General features: G+C 32.9%; 1 protein-coding gene across 1 annotated transcript; it reads left to right on the top strand.

Moving 5' to 3' along the window:
* Positions 1 to 1,170: 1,170 nt before the first annotated feature.
* On the top strand, positions 1,171 to 5,638 carry hb (hunchback). The gene is made up of 3 exons (XM_068772201.1): positions 1,171 to 1,374; positions 2,409 to 2,500; positions 2,978 to 5,638. The coding sequence occupies exons 2-3, from the start codon at positions 2,411 to 2,413 to the stop codon at positions 4,742 to 4,744; spliced, it is 1,857 nt and encodes a 618-aa protein (XP_068628302.1). The 5' UTR covers positions 1,171 to 1,374; positions 2,409 to 2,410; the 3' UTR covers positions 4,745 to 5,638.
* Positions 5,639 to 23,374: the final 17,736 nt, after the last annotated feature.

Raw genomic sequence — 23,374 nt, 5'->3', positions numbered from 1 at the left:
ACCGCTCTAGTATTGTAAATTTTTATACTAGATATATTTTTATACTATAGTCGTGTGAATTTAACTTAAGACAGCGACATTACTTTCCGATCCCCCTAATATATACATTAGAGTACGCATACATACATATTATATTTGACTACACGTGTCATATGTTGGCCTTTAAGTTAAAAATACGAAAGGCCAACCACACGAGACATAATTTTATCTTTTTTTTTAATTTATCCTTTACAATCAAAACTGTTTATTAAGTGAATTAAATTATGAGATTTTTATTGTAAGTCTCCGTGCACTATTCGGAAGCAAGATTTGAATCGGCTGTCCCAACTCGAGTTCCGAGAAAAATTATAATAAAAATCGAAAAATATAACTAATTGGACAGATATCAACGTTGGGCATTCATATTTAAAATATTTTTAAAATAATACAAATCTGACCCAAATACACTTGAAATTTGTCATCGTCCAAAAAGAAGTGACATTAACTAGTTACGTAGCTGACATTTTAATATGCCGGTTTCACGAATAGAGCGTACGCTTAATTGGTCGAAGCTTCGTTGATGTTGTTTAAAAAAAAAACGATTCTCTTTTTAAACGCGCCCTCGTCATTGGTTGGTTCGTTACTGTAAAAAGCTCACCGCCCCTTCACTACTCCTGCCCTTCGTAAGCTTTTTACCGAAGCTTTTTTATCTACATTATGTAAACAATTTTTTTTTTGTGATTTGCCATTTTTTCCTCTGTTTATTACATGTTGATAGTTCTCTAATAACAAAGAACAGTAAATATTGAACAAATAAAACTATATTAAGACCGTTAAGAGTACAATGGAAAAACATTCGCATTCACGTGCATATTTCTCTTTTATTGCCAAATTATAACTGATACGGCCATGCTTTATTCTAATAACGGCGGCCATCGGCGGCGGTCGCCAGTCAGCCAGTTATTTTTTTTATTATTAATAACACATAAACAATAACTTAATAACTTGATCCCCACCCACAGTAGCTCGATTCGCATTGGTTCAAGTAAAAATAGGCTGTGGGGGTGTGAGTGGGACAGATTTATCTGAGGATAGCGCCATTGCCCTCGCACCAGAAAACTCGTCGCCTTCAAATGTGAAATACATTTATCGATGTTTGGGGCATAAAAATTGACAGATTTTTTTTTCAGTTCATTGTGAGCGGCGACGGCGTCCACATCGCTTTCTGCCGTCGCTCCGTAGGGTTGTGTTAAAAAATCTCGAACATTTTACGTGTTCTTTCATAGCGAACTCCTAGTGAAGTATTGTAGAAGTGGAATTTGTTTTTATTAACTAATGCCGTTCAACCCTAGTGCTGTGTGAAATATTTAATATTCTCAACATCATAAAGGCACGGTAGGTTTATTCTGTATTACTTCTTTATTTCAATTTTTTATGACTCTTATATTGAATGTATTCCGTGTTTATAAACAACGAACACGTTTCCTGTGATTTATGAATAAGAAGAATATTTTTACATGCGTTTAAATATGTAAACATTGTTTGTTACAAAAACATTGTGGATTTTTTGTTTTTGGTAATTTATTTTAATTACTGCCAGAACTGATTCAAAAGCCTTATAAAATAATTAGTAACAATTACTTTGATTGTATGGATGATAGAAAACACATCATTAGCCAGATCACCGTCGGTACCCTTGATAATTAGTTAACGGAACTATTATTTATTGCGGCCAATACCTACGTGCTAGAAAATGCAACTTATATATTACCTACACGCTTTGCAAGCGATTTTTGCGAAAACATGCAAATTACGCAATCGTTTCGCGATAAAAACACGAATTACTTGAAAATCGTAGCGATTTTTATGAAAGAACATTCGCAGATTCGATCGAGTCACGTAGTTAAAAAATATTGCATCAAATATTGCTATCGAATGCGAAAATAATTCTCGGTATGTTTAAACGGTTTCTTACATTTGCATAATTTCGCTTACCGTTAATAAAGGCAAATGGCACGTTATTATTTAATTATCACTTCTTAATTTGAATATATTCATATTTTTGTTATTGACCAATGCCGCTTGCTAGTCGAGAATTCTTTACAGTGAAAATGTATATAAACTTCCTCGAGGAACTATTTTTATAAAAAAAAATCCAAAGAAATATTTTAGAAGTACATCCGATATGTTCAAGGTAGTAATTATAGAATACATATCATAGTTTACATATTTGTTATAATGTATTTTACGATATACCAACCCACATTAATTGCCCCATTTGAACTTGTTTGTTTAACACACGAACAAATGTTAGAGAATATGTTTAACTAAATAGGTTGTTCACTACCGCCGTTTTAGATATTCTGATTATATCTCAAATTCTTTTGTTAGTTTCAATATTTTAAATACGGAATTTAATTTTTTTTTAGGGATGCTTAGCTGCGCCTCACCGGCCGGTATGCCGACCGGTCCACACCCCCACACTCCTAACTGGGGCTCATTACTGCAGCCTCCAGCAATTGTAAGTAATAACAAATTTAAATTAAAAACTATTGCTTGGGTCGTTCTTTCTTCCAGCGACTGACAATCCCAGGTACCCACGAGTGGGCCCTTAAGTCTAATCGTTTCATGGCGCGTGCGCCTAAGAGATCTAAGAGCATTGCGGTCACCTAATCCAATGAAACTGTCGTAAGCAACAGCCCGAGCCAGGACTACGACTAACCACTCAACAGAAGTTTTATGCTAAACGCCCGCCGCTTCCTGCCCCCTCGAAACCGCACAATCTGCAAATGCCACTTGGGCAGCAACTTGAGCCAGGTCAAAACAAAAACTTCTAAGAGCTATATTTCATCCGTTATATAATAAGCATAGTCGATAATTTATATTTTCGAAAAATTTACTTGATAGTTTGATGGGATTTATTAAAATTTCTTGTAGCTCGAATTAAAAGTCTGAAGGTGTGATGAATAGAATTCTAAAACTGCCTTTCCTTTTTTAGAAATCGGAACCAATGGAGGAAGGAGGTTTTGTAAAGGATCAAACTAGCGGCTTCTACTCCGAAGGCTTTCACAGCGCGTCACCGTCATCATCAAGTAAAGATTCCAATGGCCACTCACCGCGCAGTGTAGGTAGCGCCAGCGAGCCGTTACCATTCTATGAATCCATGTCACTTAAAGCCAAAACAAACCTCGGTATGCATTTAAGTTCTTATCAAAACGGAATGCCTTATAACCTGCTCACACCGCCCGGCTTCGAGGTATCACGAAACAATGAAGAACGCGACCGTTCACCAGGATACGAGACTTCGTATTCCCCAAGAACGCTGCCCCCACCTGCACATGTATCTACGCCCTTGCCAAGAGCTGATGCAACACCGCCCAAATCTCCCCCGGGCACGCCAGACAGAGACCGAGAACAGCGGTCCTTCGATCGCTACCATGACTCCGGATTCGAAGGAAACCAAAACAAACCTGATACGGACGACGGGAGAGACGGTTCCGGCTTAGAAGATGACTTCGACGAAGAGCCGGGGCTCAGGGTACCCGCTGTTAACTCGCACGGCAAAGTGAAAACGTTCAAATGCAAACAGTGCGAATTCGTAGCCGTTACAAAGCTAAGTTTTTGGGAGCATAGCAAAGAACACATAAAGCCAGAAAAAATGCTTTGCTGCCGAAAGTGTCCATTCGTCACCGAGTACAAACATCACTTGGAGTACCACATGAGGAATCATTTAGGTTCCAAGCCGTTCCAATGCACGCAATGCTCTTATTCCTGCGTTAACAAATCTATGCTCAACTCTCACCTGAAGTCTCATTCTAATGTTTACCAGTACCGCTGCGCCGACTGCAATTACGCTACTAAATACTGCCACTCTCTCAAACTCCACCTACGCAAGTACCAACATAACCCAGCGATGGTCCTCAACATGGACGGCACACCTAACCCCTTACCAATAATTGACGTATACGGAACACGTCGAGGACCAAAGCAAAAGCCGCTCTCGAAAATGTTTGAGCAATCAGCTTTAAACAATAACAATCCCCAGCAACATCAACCGCCGACCCATCCGCTTTTCGGAGGTCATTTCCCTGTCAACCTATCTCCGTATTTACCTCCGTTACTACCCCCATCATTTCTTTTCCCACCGAATAATAACTACGAACAACGGACTTCGCCACAATCGGAAGCAATTCCTAACGACGAAAAACGACAAACAGTGTCGCCACAATTTATTCTACAGCAACGTCTTTCATACGATCGTCAGTTGGAAGCGAACACCTCGCCACCACCGGCTAAATCCCCAGCCAGTTTACCATCAACACCAACTGCCCCACGTTGCACTACTCCGACTCAAACCAGCGACGCGCTGGATCTGACAAACACCAAGACAAGTGAAGCGGGATCACCATCACCTAACGAATCTACACCTACACCATTAACTCCCACAACGTCTTTGAAAAACCGAAGAAAAGGTCGAGCGTTCAAGCTACAACCTGCAGCATTACGTCTCCAGCACGAAGAGGACAAAATGGGAGATGAGGATGTATCAGGATCGGAATCGGACACTTCTGCAGACGTTCCAGCTTCCGCTCCCAGCACCTACGCCTGTCAATACTGCGACATAACCTTTGGCGATCTGACCATGCATACCATTCACATGGGTTTCCATGGCTACAACGATCCATTCATGTGTAACAAGTGCGGAGAACGGAGCCCCGACCGCGTGGCATTCTTCATTCACCTCGGACGCGCCCAACACGCTTAGCTTATTGATGGATTCTCTTGTCTAGTCAGTGGTCTCGAGTTCAAAATAGCTACTAAAAGGATGGGGTAAGTTAATTCACTGCAACAGTGTTACGATAAACACATCGCTTGTGTTCTAAATATAATACCAAAGACAGTACAACGCACGGTCGTGACAAACTTTTTGTAATTTGATTGATAACGTCGTATTAGTTATAAATTATTACTATACTTTGTATGTGTGCTAATTAATTGTCGTAAGCTTTAAAATTGTAAATAGCTTTGATTTCATAGTTTTAGTTTACACAAAATTAATTGACAAATCTTAGGGTACGATGTATTTCAGTGATTGTAGAACATGCCTAATATAGATCTGTCTTAAAACGCAAATTTATAATTATATAGAGAATAATGACCAATCTGTCAAAGACTGTTATCGTTTATGTAAGTACAAATTGTAGCAATGGAAATAAGTTTTGTTTTTTTTGTTTTGTCACATTTATAGATAATAAGAACCATGTACAATGTGAAGAAACGGTGAAGTTACCTATTAGTTATAAATGTAGTCATAGACGATTAAATGTAGTGATAGTTGTAGCATGTAAGTTAACCAGAGTGTATTTATATGAGTAGGAAAAAAGATTTATATTATTTATTTATTATTTACGTAAAATGTATCGAGTCAAATGAGATTTGCAGTTCAATGCTTTGCTGGTTAGATTTCAAAGTTATTGTATCATATGTACGAATTGATACTTCCCGCAATGGATTAATACACATTGGTGTGTGTAGTACGCGAGCTATTTCTCGGTACTGGGAAGAAAGCGAATAGTTTAAGATAAAAATTAAGATTGTAACCAAATCAAATGTTTGTGTGCTGGATACATGAATTAAACAATCAATTTTATCTTATTAATACTTTGTGTTTAATTTTACTTGCGAATAGATTTGGTTCCAAAATATCTGTGAAAATTTTAACAAACATGTCAATCCTCGAACAGATTCTTTAAATCTAAATAAAAACATTTCTTAACAACTGTACATCTAACAATATAATTCAATTCCACCCTTCCATGTTAAACTCTAGAAATCTGTCTATCGTAAAAACATTACAAAAAAAAACATTAAACCGTCAAAGTTTCGTTGTATGACAAATTTATAAAAAAAACAACTCATTTAGATCGTAATTCAACTTCATTTACATAAGAATATCAAGGTTTTTTAAACATTTCACTTTTTTAAACTAGCAACACCCGATTCTAGTGATATAAAATAACGTACTTTTTAGTGGCATCACGAACTGAATACAAATTGTGTGATTTAAATCAAAAATTACTTATTGCTTTTATGTAATACTGTGATTTTTATTTATAATTTTAAATTTCACGTAAAAAATTAGAAGAATCAACTTAAAACAACGTAGCAGTTACATAAGGCAAGAAAAATCCGCGAACTGAAATACAGCGGAACAAAATAAAGGCGGTTAGAAATAAATTATTCTTTTGTCCAACGAGTTAATTGTTATAGAACGTCCATTTTTTTAAATAACAATACAAAATTTTGTCACCGTTACGGGTAAAAACTATATTTGAATATTCATAACCATTGCGTCTGTTGAATAAAGATTTGAACACGTTAATGAGGTTCAGTATAAAAAAGACGCAAAACTAGAATATAACGGCTAAATTTGATACGCATATTTGTAGGTTAAAAATATAACTATTGAAAATCATATTATCTATGGTAATATGTGAAAAGACACATTTAATTCATTATATAATGCCTTCACTCATTTTTTTATTCTTTTTAATATTATGTATATCAAATAGCAAATTTTGTGAAGACAAAAAAGGAGGTGGAGACAATTTGAGACCCAAATGTGGTTTAGATTTTCTAATCGTAATATCAGTACCGCTTACGCAATGCTTGCTAGATGGCGAAAGATTCACTGTCCACCAAGATGGACAACGACGTAGATCTACCAGCAGTACACTTATGATAATCTTCTCTTTTTTTTGGTTAAACAAAAAAAAATAACTTCTACGGCTAATGAAAGTTACTTTTTTAAGAAAAATAAAATGTTCCAGATGTACATTATGAATTTAAAACCGTATGCTTTTACTACAAAGCTCTGTTGCATTGTGTAAAACAGAAGAAAATCAGTTACATGTTTTTGATTATAAGTTAATATATCTCATAAGCCAGTTTTATTTTTTTGGGATGGAATTATAATTAATACAAAAAAGAATTATAACTAGAAAATAAATTGTGAAATAATAAATTTGTAATCAAAACAACCGGGACGATTTTTTGAAACAATTAAAATTTAAACATACAGTACAGGTCAGTTGACGGCTCGTTGAATATCAAGTTTATAGCCTCATTTAAATAACAGAAAGTTCATAAGCCAATATTAAAAAATAAAAAAATAATCTTTTGCTCGGCCTAGTAAACAAACAATGACTTTTTTCAAAAACGAGGGTAACAACCAAAACTATTCGTTCCAAAAACGAAATTTTAAATAAATTTATGCGATGTTTTTTTTTTTGTTAAATATTAACCCATGACCGGAGACACTGGCCACTGACTTCGAGCCTTTATATAAAAAGTATTAAAAAAAATTTAAGCAATTATAAGCGATACCTATCAAAAACAAAATAGCAATTTTTATTTTGTATTTATGAACAACAATGTTAATAAAGTTTATGTCTCACAAATTATTAACCTTTCATATCAATGAATAACAGTTTGTGTTGTTCACATATCACTAGCTAATAGATAATCTGTGGAATAAATAACGAAAGCAACCTAATAAATAAATGTATCGATTTAATAAGCAAACATTTCATGCAAAAATGTATTTCAATGCAAATAAATATTTTTCTACTTGAAATTTCATCACAAAGCTTTTATTACATAGCTAATAAATATACTGTAAATTATAAATATTTAAAAAAATTATACGAACGTTTAATTTTATTAATATATTTTTATACATATCATTTGTCTATGTATTTAAACACATTTTATAATTATTATATCATTTATTTAATGGTATATATGAGATAAATAAAATTACAAAACCATTTCGAATTTCTAAAGTTGTACAAACAAAGTTTATTTAAATATTGTACAAAATATATGCCACCATCTAAAATTAGACATAGCGCAAAAAAAACTATTTAAAATTAATCTATTTTAATGTATGCAATAAAAAATATCCAACAAATTAACATGTAGTTTATACAGAAAATAGAAAGCGTAAATTTTTATATAAATAAAAGGTAAAAATTAAAATTATTTTGTTGTGAGTAACATAATTTATTTTAATCATTATTTAGTACATCTTTAGGCATAACAGCAGCCTTACGTATTTAATACCATTACATTTATCTTATTCATGATGGTTAGTAAAAGATGTAAACACTTTAAAGGTGTATATATATATATATATATTAACATATAATAAAATTATATCGCTTATTTAGCAGCAATAACTTCAAAGCACCTTTTTCCAATCACCTGTATGAAGTGATCACTCTTAAATATGTTACATTAATTTATTTTTTCTGTTGGAATGCGACAAGTCAATATTCCTTCAAACAGTACAAAGTCTGCAGTTTTCGATACTAAACAATTATTAATATTAGGTGGAAATCCGAATTTTATTAAGTTGTTATCTACACATATTTTTTTATTTATTTTTGAAACCATTTACTTGTAGATAGAGTGATCAATGCATTAATTAACAGCAAACAAGCTATAAATTCACTTCTCTAAAGCTTTTACTCCAAAAACTTATCATTCTGTATTCAATACATAGCCGGTCTCCACATCTCCTTAGGACTAGAATGCCTTCAACAATAAATAGGGACTACCGTCTTATTCGCTATCGGTAACACTTGAAATAGAGCCAATACAACCTCTCTCGTTTTATATAACACCTTAACAAATTGCATTCTGTGAAAAATATTATATAATTTTCGTTTATTTTTAACTACAAATTATATCTATAATTCGCTGCACAGATAACCAACACTTATGTACACTAATTACAAGAACTAATGGTAAATTAAATATCCGTTTTTCCAAATTTCTATTTTGTTTTTCTGCACACCCTAAGACGAGTGTTTAACATCTGCTTTATATGTATAAGGGTTATTATTTATCTGTGCTCAATGATCAAAGCATATATTTCAACTGTTTTGTTAGGATTGTCTTTTGTATTTTACTTATAGTAACAAGTAATAATTTAATATTAATAAATGTTTGTTCATTATTACGTACTTTAATGTATATCGTAATATACGTATACTGAGCAGTGCTAGCCCAGCGGTGGGGAGTGAGATTTACAATCTCCAGGATACAATCTTACATAATTCACACTTTGTTCATTAATTATATAAGATTGCTAGTCCTCACAAGCAGGTTTCCAGAGGATGGGCAGCAGTGTTCTCTGCGTGCAATAATACAACACTGCGATCGTCAACCTGCCTGCCAAATTTGGCGATTATTGTATAATCCCCAATTGATATCTTTTGACGACTTTATTTTTAGTGAAATATTGGAGTATTATATCCATATCGTATCATTATTAATTGTATTATGTATTATCTGTTGATTTTACGTTAGTCGCTACGTATTTATTCTTTATACAGTGTCATTTCTACATTGTTAGTACTTTTTATAAATATTTAAACATACTTATCTTTTCTAAAGCAGTAACCAATCATCCTGTATAACTATTTTTTTTATATCCATCATCTCCATACAACGGTTGTCTGTAGGACCGCCAATTGTTAGTCTGTATTGTTGCTGTAATTTTTAGAATATGTACATTGAATAAATAAACAAGGATGATGTATATGTGAAAATGTTTTTAGTATCACAATAATAAGTATTGATATTTAATAGTTGTGTCCAGTCTGGTATTACAAGGGATATGTATCTATAATGGCATAGATTAATAAAAAGATCTCTATACTTAAACATTAAAATGATTAATGAAATAGGCGCCACAAACCTCATTAAAAAGTCGACTTATTCACCACTAATTTACGATTTTTCACACCCACCCACCAACATCTCGAAATGATTTAATATAAAAAGATAGAGCGATAAATCGCTCGTTTTAAACGTAGTCTTGCCCATAAAAAAATCCACATAAATTCTGCTAAAACATTTTTGAATTTCATTGCCAGTTTTAGTTAAAAAAAAAACATTATTTTGTTCGATGTAACCTTTGTTACAATTATACAGAAAAAAAATAAGTATGCCGCATTGATTCCGCTTCTTAATTCGAATAATGGCATATGGCCACTGACCGCTTATAAATGTCGGTGATCCTTCTGGGTAAGAATAAAAAGTAAATTTCTAAAGTAAAAACTTAGTAAGAGGCGGTGCGGGGCGGCACGCTTATAAGCCTCGAATTTTTTCGTGCGTATTTCCTTTTTTCTTCTCGAAGACAGCTGTTGTTTGATGACCACTCGTATGGTTTTTGTCGCTTTGCGAATGTTAAGCGATACTATGATTGAAGTGGTTTCTTCATAAAAGTATATGTTACATGTGCCAGATGTTTTTCATTGATGTTTTATAATTTTTAGCACACCTCACATATAACGTAAACTTACTTTACTAAGCGTAAAAAGTAAAAACCAGCAAATGGTAAAATGACATTAATTGCGTGTGATTTCTCCTTGTCGGAATAAACAAGTCATAAATTTATTTTGACTTACATATAACGTATATAGTTTACAGATACCGCCGTAAAGAAATACATTAAATTTAACAGCGTCTTTGTTTTAGCCCACAGACGTAAAGCGTGTTGTACGCTTTAAAATCTAAAACATAGATATACCTCAATCGCCACGCTTGGCAGGTGAGTTGGCGATCGTTGTGTGGTATAATGGTACCCAGAGGACGTTGCAGCCCATACTCTGGAAACTTGTTTAGAATAGTGACAACAATATGTAATTAAGGCACAAAGTTTGAATTATATCAAATTGTATCCCGGGTATCGAACTCAAGACCTATGATCGCAAGTCTTAATCCTCTACCGCCGGGCTATCAATGCTCAATAATAATGTATTCACAAGCAATTTATTTATATTTAAAGATACAACTATATTTTTAATTTATTCTTTAGTCTAATAATATCTACGTAATTTTGTTTATAATTTCTTTACGTTTTTTTCTTATCATTTAAAGCATGGTTGCACAGACTTATTAAGACTAGGGGCCACTCGGGCAAATCATGAACTGATGGCGGGCCGGCCGCCAGAAGTATAGGTAATTAATTTTTTTTTGTTTTATTATTTAATAGAATTGAATATTTTTCGAATGTACGAGAGTATTATTTTTGCTGTAGGCGGACCACCAGTATTCGACCGGGCGGTCTGGGCATCCATGATTTAAAGCATCTTTAAATTTACTTCCTGATATGTTTTATTTCGTTTATATTATTTCGATTTTTTTCTTGTGTCTGTGTATTTTTAAACAAGGCAAAATACATAAAAAGAAAATAAAAATCCATTGATGCCTTGGAAATGTAGTGCAGCTAAAGAATGTTGCGGATACCATAGACGTGCGTATCTTAAGTTCTGAGTGAAGACAGGACTGGCATTTTAGAAAACGACGTCGAAGATGGTGAAGAATACATATTCTTTATTTTGCAGGAGAAAAGGAGGCCGCGGTTACATCAATTGCCTTTCTACAATACTGTACACTTTCCCTGAAGTTAAGACGTTATAATCTTCTCGTGCATGTTATTTTTTATAACTTCGATAAGGCGTTGTATTTTTTTTATCGTCCTACGAAGATAAAATTGTGTTAGACAGAAAATGTTTATTTTAAAATATAATTATATTTTCTAAACCAAAGAGTGAAGCTTAAACGCTAATCCATAAAATAAGCGTAGAGCGGATTTTATTTAAATAAAAATCGATTCCGCCTTCCGAGAAACGCGTTCAACTCGACACTCTTAATCTGCCATCGCGTCGCATGCCTGTTTATTATTTACCATCGACACGTGTTCTTGGCATTTCAAACTTTTTTCTTAATTTCGCTAAATAAGTAAAAAAAAAATAACAGTGCTGCCACGTCAAACTTGGGTACACGTATACAAAAGAAAAGTAACTGACTGGAACGAACTTTTTTTTTATCTTTAAGAAAATAATTTTCATATAAATGGAAATTTTATTTAAAACACGATGATGGATTATATTTTTAAATTTAACTGATTTTATCTAGAAATGCTATGAAAGTTTTTAAATTATATATTCATTTCGCAATAGTAGCAACTATTTTTTAAGTTTTCAACAAAATTTATGGAATTACAGAATTTACAGTTTTATTAAACTATGGTCCCTGTTACGGTCAATTATCATAAAATTTAAACATAGGACATAACTTCTCGTCGTTTAGGCATACTAGGTCTGCCCCAAGGATCGCCACGAAGACCGGCCGTACGCAGCGACATCAAGCGACCTTAACATTCTCTTGCATTTACATTACATTAATTCACCGTACTGTTCCCGGGTCTATTGCGTAGTAGGGAGAGAGGCTATACGGTGCGCGGAACGGACGACTGGCGTAGCAGGGAGAAAGCCTTAAGGAGGCCTTCTTGCCATGCATTGGCGTTCACCTTCATCAACCACACCCCTCTCCCTACCTAATCAATTTTTAAATGTAAAGATCCTATTAACGCTTGAAGCCAATCCAAGAAATGAGCTGATGTTCGCTCTTGACAGACCAAATTCCTTCAACAGTTTTTGCTGTTACATCTTTTGCTTCTTTCTTCACCGCATACAAATTCACTATGAATTTGTATTTCTGAAAGTCCATAAATAAGAAAATTCGCAAAATATTACTGGCATAAATATGAAACCATTGTTAGAAAGATTAACCAATATCGGCATTTCAATCGATACTTCAACCTGACGTATTTTTTATTAAATCTGATACAACGTCCACATTTTTAAGGATTATAGATTTGTTCACCGAGATTGACCACGAATGAATTATCAACAATCACCTTTTCATATACTAATCGGATTAAGTTTGTGAATAATTTATACAACATAATAAATTTTACCAGTAAAAAGTTTTTATACGAAAACTACAAAATAATGTTTTGACCTCATTAAAACAGGCTTACTCGGCTAAACTCGTAGTCTTCTTGATTTTAATCTTCTAGAATTAATAATTGAATTTTTGTTTTAGCGAATACGCTTTTTTCAGGGTGGAACGCGTATTTAAAAATGACGACCTGTTTTTCTGTAGTTGACAAAATCATAACTAATATAAGTTAAATAAATTTGAATTTGGAATGCAAACTAAAACATCAATATTTTAATTCTTAGTTGCCGATATTGCATATCGTCAACTTCATAGGTTATACTTGTTATAAAAGCGGTACGAATATCCACAGTTAACAAAAAAATATTGTACTAAATATTGAAATAAATACGTAAGCTTTATAACCAAATTCATTTATATAAATAAAGTTGCATTTGGAATTCAAAACAAAACAATAAGTTGAATGCAAATGCGTAGGTTACCTTATAGAAAAGTTACACAAAATATCATTCGTATCAAATAACTCCGTAGCAGATGCTATACACCGTTACAGTTTTTATTTAAACACAGTAGTTAATTGCTCATAAATAAAATAAAATAAAATGTTCGTTCGTCTGTAACAAATTAAATAAAAACCCGCAAATAATGTACAGAAATAATCTGTATAATAAAGCATTGAAAAATATCATGTAATATATAATCTCGTTGACAGAATACGTTTAATTCGAGATAGTATAAACTAAAAGTACTAAAAGCGTGTTTTGTTTTTTCATCTTAGACTCCTGACCCTTTCACCCTCGCCTGCGTAATTCATGCATCGATTGGAAATTCAAATGAGGCCCTCCTTATTTATTGCTACACTCCCTTTTTGCTTTCATTACACCCTCTTCGAATCGTAAACATTATACGTTTAGGTAAACAATTCTATGTACTTTATGTTCAAAAATATATATCACCTGATTAATAATATTTATCCTTACATAACTGCTTACGTTTTTATTTTGTAATATTAGCTTTCAATGTTTTTGTATATTATTGATAATGTATATCAGACAAAGAAAATAACAATAAAATATACTTAGACAAACAAAGAACATGCAACTCCGGTAATTGGGACCAAAATGTTTTGGAGTGGTAATCACGAGCCAGTAGACGAGGTGTGGGTATGCCACCCACTAGTTGGACTGGATGTGAGCAGTTTAAGACCAGTCATCTAGTTTAAGACCAGATTTTTAGGGTAGGCCTATACCTTGCAGTGAACGTCTATCGGCTGATGTGATGACGATGATTAGTTAAAAAATTAAATTCTACTTAACAAGTTGCTTATGTTTGATATACAATAAATAAATATTTGTGATTTCTAATGCATACGAAACATGAAAAATGTAATTAAACTTCAATGTCTTCATAGATACACTGATACGTACAATGTTATATGTTTTCTTTAAAAACTTTCATGCAAAAAATAACACAAATACTGGCCGCTTAGAAATTATTTTGAGTCCTGTCAAGCTACGCCGGGATTATTTATTTAAAAGAAAGTTTTTATTGTAAAAAGTGAGGAGAGGAAATGCAAAAACGCGAGTAAGTATCTACCTGCTCGCTCTGTCCCTTTACAGCCACATGCACATTCCAATTTCAAATGTTGTTCCAGTGATCGATTTATGAAAAAAAAGAACTATATCTCTTATAAGTTCTACGGTGCCGAAGAAATTAAATGGTCTCGCAAAAAAAAAACTTTTTGTCATACTTTTGCAAAATTTCTTTGTTCGATTATTGAAAACGCCAAAATGTGTAACCAAATTTAATCCTTTTATATTTAGCATGTTTCATAAAAATCCTTAGAGAACATCTTACACATGCATTTAAAAAAAATATCATAATACTAACAATATGTGTGTAATGTATTCTCGTATCTGAGTGTAATTATCAAATTCATTTAGGTTACAAACATTACCAAAGTCAACAAGGGATATATTTAACAGAGTGGCTATTCCGACTCGGTCACGTATGCCAACGCGAGCTAAAGTGCAAACATGAACTCTACACATGCGTTATCCTAATTCTGTTGAGATAATTATTTGAATTAACTATTAGATAATATGTAATTTTAAATTAAATGGCTATTTATGCGACAATCTCTCAACTCTCAATTTAGCTACATGTCTTCCACCGTTGGACACAGACCTCTCCCATAAATTTCCAATCGAACCAGATGGAAAGCCTGCATGCAGCAACCTTTTTTACAATCCATCATCATTCATAATTTCAGCCGTGACATAACCCGCTCCCAAAGATTGCACCGGTTAGACGCGGTTTGCGTCAAGCGTCTTTTCATCGACTTTAACAAGTTCGTCTGTATACACGTTGTGGGCGAATGTCCTGCGTTGCGCTTACCAGTCCGTGGTCTCCACTCCAGAACCTTAAGGCCCCAGCTGCCGTGTGTTTTGTAAGCTTTTTACAGCAATCTTATGCATTTTAAAGAAAAAATAAAATCTTCGGTTGGAACGAACTAAACAAGTACTAAATAACCGTTACTCAATAGTTTAAAGAAAAACATTGTTTTTTTATTTACATACATTTTTTTAATTTGACTCAACTTGTTGTAATAGATAGAGTTTGTTTGCCTGTTACTTTATCATAAAAGCTCTTGATCGCAGCGCTCGTCGTCCTGTCCGCATCCAGCGAACTTGACCATGTCGTCGTTACATTTAGTGGAGGGCCTATCCACGCCACGTCTACTGGCTTGGGGTCGCTACTCGAGAATCATTCAGTCCATCTCAGACAAGCAAATCTTTGAGTACATCAGTAAACTTGGTGCTTCGGTGAATCTTTTCCTTTCCAATTCCATATCCCTATGAAGCTCCGAGCCTACCCTCTCCACTGCTCTCTATGTGATCTTAAATCCTCTTACAAGGCCCATTTTAAAGGACCATAGCCAAAGATCTTAGTCTTCAAAAAAAATAAAGCTCTTATCTGAGAAAAAACTTTTTGGTTATTCGTTTCTTCATAATAAAAAATAAACCAGTAAAAAGTTTGTTCTTATGTTAACTTGTTTTAAATTAAATACTTCATAAGTCTGAGTTTGCGCATATATAATAATGTTCCACATGATAACTTAGACTTTCCTACTTTTAGTTTTTAATCTAAAATTAAAAGTATATTGTTAAGTAAACCTATTTCTATAAATCTTTACATTCAAAAGTTATTAGTTAATTGAAATGTGTGGAACTTTACTAGAGTCATTAGCAGGGTTAACATTATAATTTACTCATTAAACATTGTTAAACTTCGTTAAAAAAGTACCAACTGTTGAGTTTCTAGATGGTTCTACCGCTGGTAGCTTACCCACGGGCTAACTACACAAACCTTTTTATAACTTCAAAAATAATTGACGATCCAATAATGCATATAAATGCCTCTTTACATAAAAATATTTTGAAATTTAAATTTTATTGAATTCCATGTATATTTTAATTATTCTATTGTTAAGTATTACTAAAGAGCATTTTTATAACTTCCTTTGGCAGAAAATAAAAAATGAAAAGATTTTATATGTCGGAGACCGAACTAACGATTTTCATTAAATATTCAAATTGAAAAATAGAACATCGTAAAATCGAAAAAGAAGCGATTTACATTTTATAACTTAACTCTTTGTAAATGACAAAGCGCGGGGGAATTAAAAAAATACACAGTCTACGGTACGACTCTAAGAGAATGCAAATCTAACGATGTAAATATGCAAATTTATTACTTTACGAAGACAACAAAGGGTACGGCACCCGTCGTTTGGCTGTCGTAAAAAGCTTAGAAAATACACAAAGGAATTGTTACAAATATAACCGAGCCAACGGTACATTCAATAAAAAAGGGTTGGAAAACGAGTACCGACAGTTTTTGCGAAAGAAATCCTTTTAACATGATTAATGGACAATGGTATTAATTTTTCGAGAAGACTAAACGTTTAACGTACGTAAACTAACGGTATCTCTAACTGCGCAGGTTACCGCTTAAAATATAAACAATGTTTTTTTTTCTTTCATATTTCAAATCCTCAGTTTATTTTTGTCATTCATAATCATAACTTTACAGTTAAATTTTGTACTACGACTTATCTCATTTATCACTACACCCACCATATATTTGACCGGTAGACAATGCCTTCGGCTTAAGTCAGCCGTTATATAACCTATAAGAAGCGCCCATATAGATAAATATATCATAAGGAATGAGGTTGCATATCAACTTCGTTTTCTTTTTTTAATTTTAGCCGCATTTTATGTCATATGGACATGAGAGTTGCCAAAAAGTAATAAAAATGAAGAGGCGTTTTATTTGTAAAAAACTTTTTAATTGATAAACTAGTAATAAGTTGCCTAGAGCAATGGTAGCCCATTAGTAGAGGACTAAGACTTGCAATCGCAGGTCGTGGGTAGATTTACTAGATACCACCTTATATAATTCACAGATTGTGCATTAATTATATAGAATTGCCACTGCTCATAAACCCGTTTCTAGGAAACGGGCAACAGCGTTCCCTGCGTACTATAATACCACACTGCGATAGCCAATCCGACTGCCAAGCGTAGCGGACATGGTATTTCCACCCATGTGGACTTAAATGACGATTAGTCGCCTATAGTTTTATTCTCGCCTATTCAACGTGAAAATCATATCTAAAATATTTTGGAAATAAAATTATTTTAAAAAAAATCTCGATACCTGGATGCAACAAATTCTCTGGTCAATGAATTCTTAAGAGTTTATAATAAAATTAAGATTAATACGGTGAAATAATGTTGATGATGGAAGACTGACTGTCTTCTTATGTGGACGTGGACCGAAATTTTCTTCGCTGAACTCATGTATTACTCTCCCTATTTAAAAAAAAATAAGCTTTAAAAATTATTTAAGGTAGCTCAGCGTTATAGCGTGGTGTTAATAGGTAAGCCAAAGTACCTAGAACACTGTCGCTTTAGCCTTAAGGTTTTAGAGACCATGGATCAGGAAGAGCAGCATAGGACAGCCACCAACAAGGTGGAAAGGCGACTTTGTCATTAGAAGACTTTGGATGCAGCGCCAAATGTATGGGATACGCCCATTCGTTCCACGTGCTGTCTGGAATTATGTTGATGGTTTGATTAATTAAAAAAGGTTGTCTCTACTAAAATTTCATTTTAAAATAATAAAACAATTCATGAATTATCAAAAGTTTCATGAATTGCCAATAAAGCATAATAATAGCGTTATAACATAAACATTAGACTAATACAAATAAAATAACATGTAAAAATTTGAAGCAATTGTTAACATACTAATTTGATTTTTATTCTTGTTGAAATCTTAAAGAGGGTAACACACAATACCGGAAGCCCTTGTCAAGCGCCCGCCCCGCGGTAAGGACCGGCACGCGAACGCGAAAAAACCAAATTATTTAGTAACACGTTTTAAATTCTCCCCTCATCGAACACGACGGGGATCGAAATTTATTTTTTTACAGGCTTGTGGCTTTTTGAACCGTAAAAAGCAGGTTCTAATCATACTATTTGAATTTGTTTGGTGATCAGGTGGCATTTGAACTTGGGGCGATTTGTGGTTTTATTCTTTAAAAAAATACTAATAACAGTTTAAGCATTTTTTTAATGGTTAATGAAATTACATCAAAACCCTGTCCATAGTGTATCTTTAGTACTAAGGAAACAAATACAAAATGTCGTGTTTAAATCTTTTTCCGATTTCATCTTTTAACATAACATGTCTTATAAACCAGTAAGTAGAAATGTGGTTCAGTCGTTCCAAAAACAACGGGCTTTATCGTAATCAAGACCAGCTCGTGTATCACAGGGTCGCCAACCACCGATCATTCTAGAAGGGTTACTGGAGTTTCTTCCGCCACTTTTTCTCCCAGCGCTATATTTTTAGCCAGCTTAAAAGAGTTTAAGCTCCTCTCGGCCCTATCCTCTCGAACCCTCCATATCTGAAAGTATTCAAAGAATCATTTAAATAATACAGTAATAACTTGTACGATTATCTCGTATAAGAAATAGAATATTTTAAAAATTAATATAATCAGCCTCCAAATCATTTCAATACATTTAACACAAAAAAACCAACCGTATCATCTTAATAGACAAATAAAATAACACCCACCATTCACCAATCACAAATCTATCGTTAACATGTGAGAATAATTGTTTTAATATAAATAAAACTTAAAAATAGATCACCCACGTTGATTTTTTATTGCTAACAACATAAAAAAACTAACCTGTTTTAACACCTCAAATTTCATACTTCCGTCAATAATCGACCTTCATAAAAGGTCCCCTAGTTGTAAAAAATGGGGTTCAATTGCTGCAGCGTGTTTTAAAAAGTGAGGGGACTTTTTTACAATGAATTTTTTAACACGCGATCATTACGTAATTAGTTTACAATAGTTTGGTACAACGCATTGAATCACTGTTTACACTGGATATTGGCGCCACAGAGTATTTGTGGGTTTGCGATAAGTCTGTCTCAACCTATGTACATAACTTATCAAGGGTAAAATATAACAATATGGAAGCGAACACATTATTTATTAACAAATTTCGTAGTAACAGCCGTATCGTGTTATGTAATTATTTACCAAACCCATTTCATATGTCAGTATAAAAACAGAAGACAAATATGTTATTACTAGTGTTAAATTGAAAATTTTTACGTAATAACGTAAAAAACGTGTTTTTCTACAAATAAATATTAATTCGCACGCCCATGTTTGGTAGTCACTATACTTCTTTAAAGGTATTTTTCATATCATAGAGACTATATGTTACACAGATAACAAATAAAAAACGCTTCAATAATATTTAAATTAATTTTATAAACGAAAATTGTACGATTTTATTTATTTTTAATACATGTGATTTAATTTAAAGGCATGTTTTGAACTAAATCCGAGCTTATTTAATTTTTTAAATAACTACAACCTTTGTCAGATTTCCAAAAAGACGTAATTAATAAGCTGGCAGTTTCTGTGAACCTGCTGTTCCAAATTCATGTCAATATTTATTTACATGAAATTACTATGGAATTGATGTAACACATAAACTGTAATAAATACCATACCCGTTGCACGTGATTTTTGTTAGTTTGATTTAAAAAATAAGGAATCTGTCAAATACCTAAAAAAATATACAATTTATCTATATTCGCACACTATATTAATATCACGCGGTAAATAGAATATTGTATTGTGACCTAAAATATAAATTGAGGGTTATGTATATATATTATACATAGTATTCAAATAAGATGTAGTTAAAAAAAAGCAAGCGAAAAAACACATTTTTGTCTATGAATGTAATTTTTTATTAGGATTGATAAGTAATCAATTTTATATATTTTTTAAAGTCTATGTATAATTTGCGCCAATTTTTTATTCTTTTATAATGGCAAAAATATCGACGAATAATGATTAATCGCTCTATTACGATCTTCATAATTCATTGTACCAAGTTGGCAACGCAACCAGAGAAAAGATTGAAGATAGAAAAGTGATGACAGCGAATAAAATGATTATGCATTTCCATTTGAAAATTTCTCTGTTATATTTTACTTCCTAATGTATAAGGAATTCACTAAATAGGTTTTTTTGTGACAGACAGTAAACTTCTACTCTTAGACTACTGTCAAATTTAAGAATATTTTTCATAGTTTTCTTTTTTTAATTTTAGGATAATTCTTAACAGCTGCATGGCACGCGTCTGCAACGTTCAAACACACATGGTTGAGTAAACGAATTTCACGATCCATCAAAATGATATCTTTATTCCTTGAGATGTATATCAGAGAAGCTGATTTTCTGGCCACTCGGCGCGAGCGAATATCAAGATGTGAAATCGATCCCCCGTACGCTGGCATTAATCTGTAGCTTCGTTGTACAAAAAGCATTCGGTCAGTCAACAGGGCTTTAGTTCTTTGTTAAGCTTTTTCGACTCCAGCCCACAATGAGAAATAATCTCCAAAAACTGACCCCAAAAGAGTACTCGGAATTGTACCGGTGAATGCGACCGTCGACAACGGTAGACTGCCAAAAAAAGTTTATCGAGGATTTTCAATGTATCGATTTATACAGGCTGATCTTTTTGGTTGATTTCACCAAAACATTACACATTCACTAATTGTTATAGTTATTCCAAAATAATTTATTTTCTATTATTTCAGAATTACAGAATCTCTTAAGAAATATTATTTCAATTATTAGAGTAGTTTTATTTTAAAGTTTTGATAATAATTCTAAATAGCCGAAAAAAAATTAAAAACATCGCTTTTAGGTTAAATATTATTAATTTCAATATATACGGAAAATACTGGTATATATTAAAGGAATATTATATTCTCTTTTGGAGTAGACAAGCGTTCAAAAAGCTAGTAAGGACTCCACATTTGATTTGACAGGTCGAATAAATTTTGTAATTTCCTCCTGTAATATAAAGCTTTCAAAACAATTGTTTTACTTGCTCGAAATACATACTAATATATAAATATAATGTTCACGCATTTGAGATATAATTTTATATGTATACATAGAACATTTTTCGGACGTGCCTTATAAAATTCCGTGAAATAAATACACATTATAAAACCATTTGTTTCATAATGTCAACAACGTTACGAAATGTTTTTTTTTCTTTCAGCTTCACCAATGAACACAAAGCCACAGAGTAAACAGAATTAGAACATTTTTTGGTAAAACAGAGGCCATTTACAATAAGACTTCCATAAAACGAATATTTAAACAACTGTAATTTTGTAGTGTGTAAAAATGGAATTTTCCATTCACTTATTTGCACTATATATACGTGTACAGAATCTGAAAAATCATTGTGACATTTTTGATTCGAGCACAATGTTTCGATAATTACTAAATTCGAAATTTTAAGTCAATAATGATTTACAGAGTGATTGATTATAGGTGTAAAATCCTATTTCCAATACCCTATAAGATGTGATTACCCTGAAATATTTACATTAATTTATTTCTTCTACTAAAATTCGACTAGCCAATAACTTTTATTGGTACAAAGCCTGCAGAAACAGATTACGATAATTAATTTGCACATTCAATAATCAGGATTTTGAAAACGCTTTTACTTTATATACTATCTGTAAGTTATTTATTGTTAAGTTATCTGTATTGAATTTTGAATTAGTTATATTTATCCATTTAAAGCTTTTAGATCTATAATCAACCAACTTATATATGTTAATACATAGGTAGTTTTTAAAATAAAAAAACTAAGGGTGTAACTAATTAGTAAATCGGTTTAACATCCTGTATAAGGGGCAATATGCTCACTCCATGCGGCAGCTTGTCCTGTACACATAATAGTGCAAAAGGATGGACATGCGCCGACCACTACGGCACACCTGCTCTAAAAAAAAAAAAAAGCTACCCGTGCAAATAATTTTAACTTATCCCGGTTGTTCTTAAATCAGACAAGAACGAAATTAAATGTTTTAACTGAAAATCAACTTACTTTGGTATAAAATTGCAGTGTTACGTAATGACTTGTTACGTTTACAAGAGATATTTTTTCTGACCTTGTATCGTTTTGGTCAGCTTCTATGAGTCTTCTACTCAAAATCCGATAGCCTATAGGCCTTCCAATGTCTGCCATATCTGTTCCTATCGAGCGAGATCAGAAGAGGTTTATTAGCGGTGTTTCTGTAAGTTTTCTGTCCTGGCGTTCACTAATCTGGCAATCTGTACTTAAGTCTCTTGAGCTCATTTAGCATCTGGATTTTGATCAACTTTATATACAGTGCTTGTGTTTTTCCGTCATTTGTTTTAGACACTGTATCTACTTCACAAATAAGCAACACTTAACGGAGTCCTAATAATTTGAGAATCTAATCAGTAATTGCATCATCATTATGTTAGGAGTTAAAAACGACCCATTCCGTGACCAAGAGCAATATTGGAAATTTTAACGAAGTACTCGACAGCTTGTTGTAACCACGGGAGTCGAAACAAGACTGATAAACATATTGTATTAATTTTTCTTAAACATCTTTTTTCTCATTTTGCGTGCCAGATGTATTTATGGGACCCTAAAAACCTTTATCTATTGTTTCAAATAGTATTTTACTATTGCCGCTAATTGTATTGTTAAACACATATATAATATTCGCAATAAGTTTGCGGTGCGTATGTTTTATGGGGTTGCCTAACTCTTTTGACTAAGGTATACAAATTCTCTTAAATGAACAAAGATTGAATTATCAAAATGAAAAGATGGCTTGGTGCTTCTAATAACTTGCGAATCTGTGTAAGATTCACACAAAGCAGGTCTACGAATCCAAGAATTATTCTAGATTGATCTAAATACTCAGCTGAAAGAAAAGATATTGAATTTATTCTCCAAATTAAAGAATCCTTAAGACCACATATAACAATGAAGATATGGATACATTATTAGAAATTCTAATAAAAGATTCTAAAGATTATACAAATTGAAATAGTAGATGGAAAAGCCAGACCATTTTGATACAGTATTTAATTGATTAAAAACTATCCAGATATCCG

This window comes from Battus philenor, unplaced genomic scaffold (genome assembly GCF_028537555.1).
Source record: "Battus philenor isolate CCGP_79_NKW_IND1 unplaced genomic scaffold, ilBatPhil1.0.hap1 SCAF_5, whole genome shotgun sequence".
NCBI lineage: Eukaryota > Metazoa > Arthropoda > Insecta > Lepidoptera > Papilionidae > Battus > Battus philenor.
Note: the sequence above shows the minus strand (reverse complement) of the source record. Positions and strands in the feature narration are given on the sequence as shown.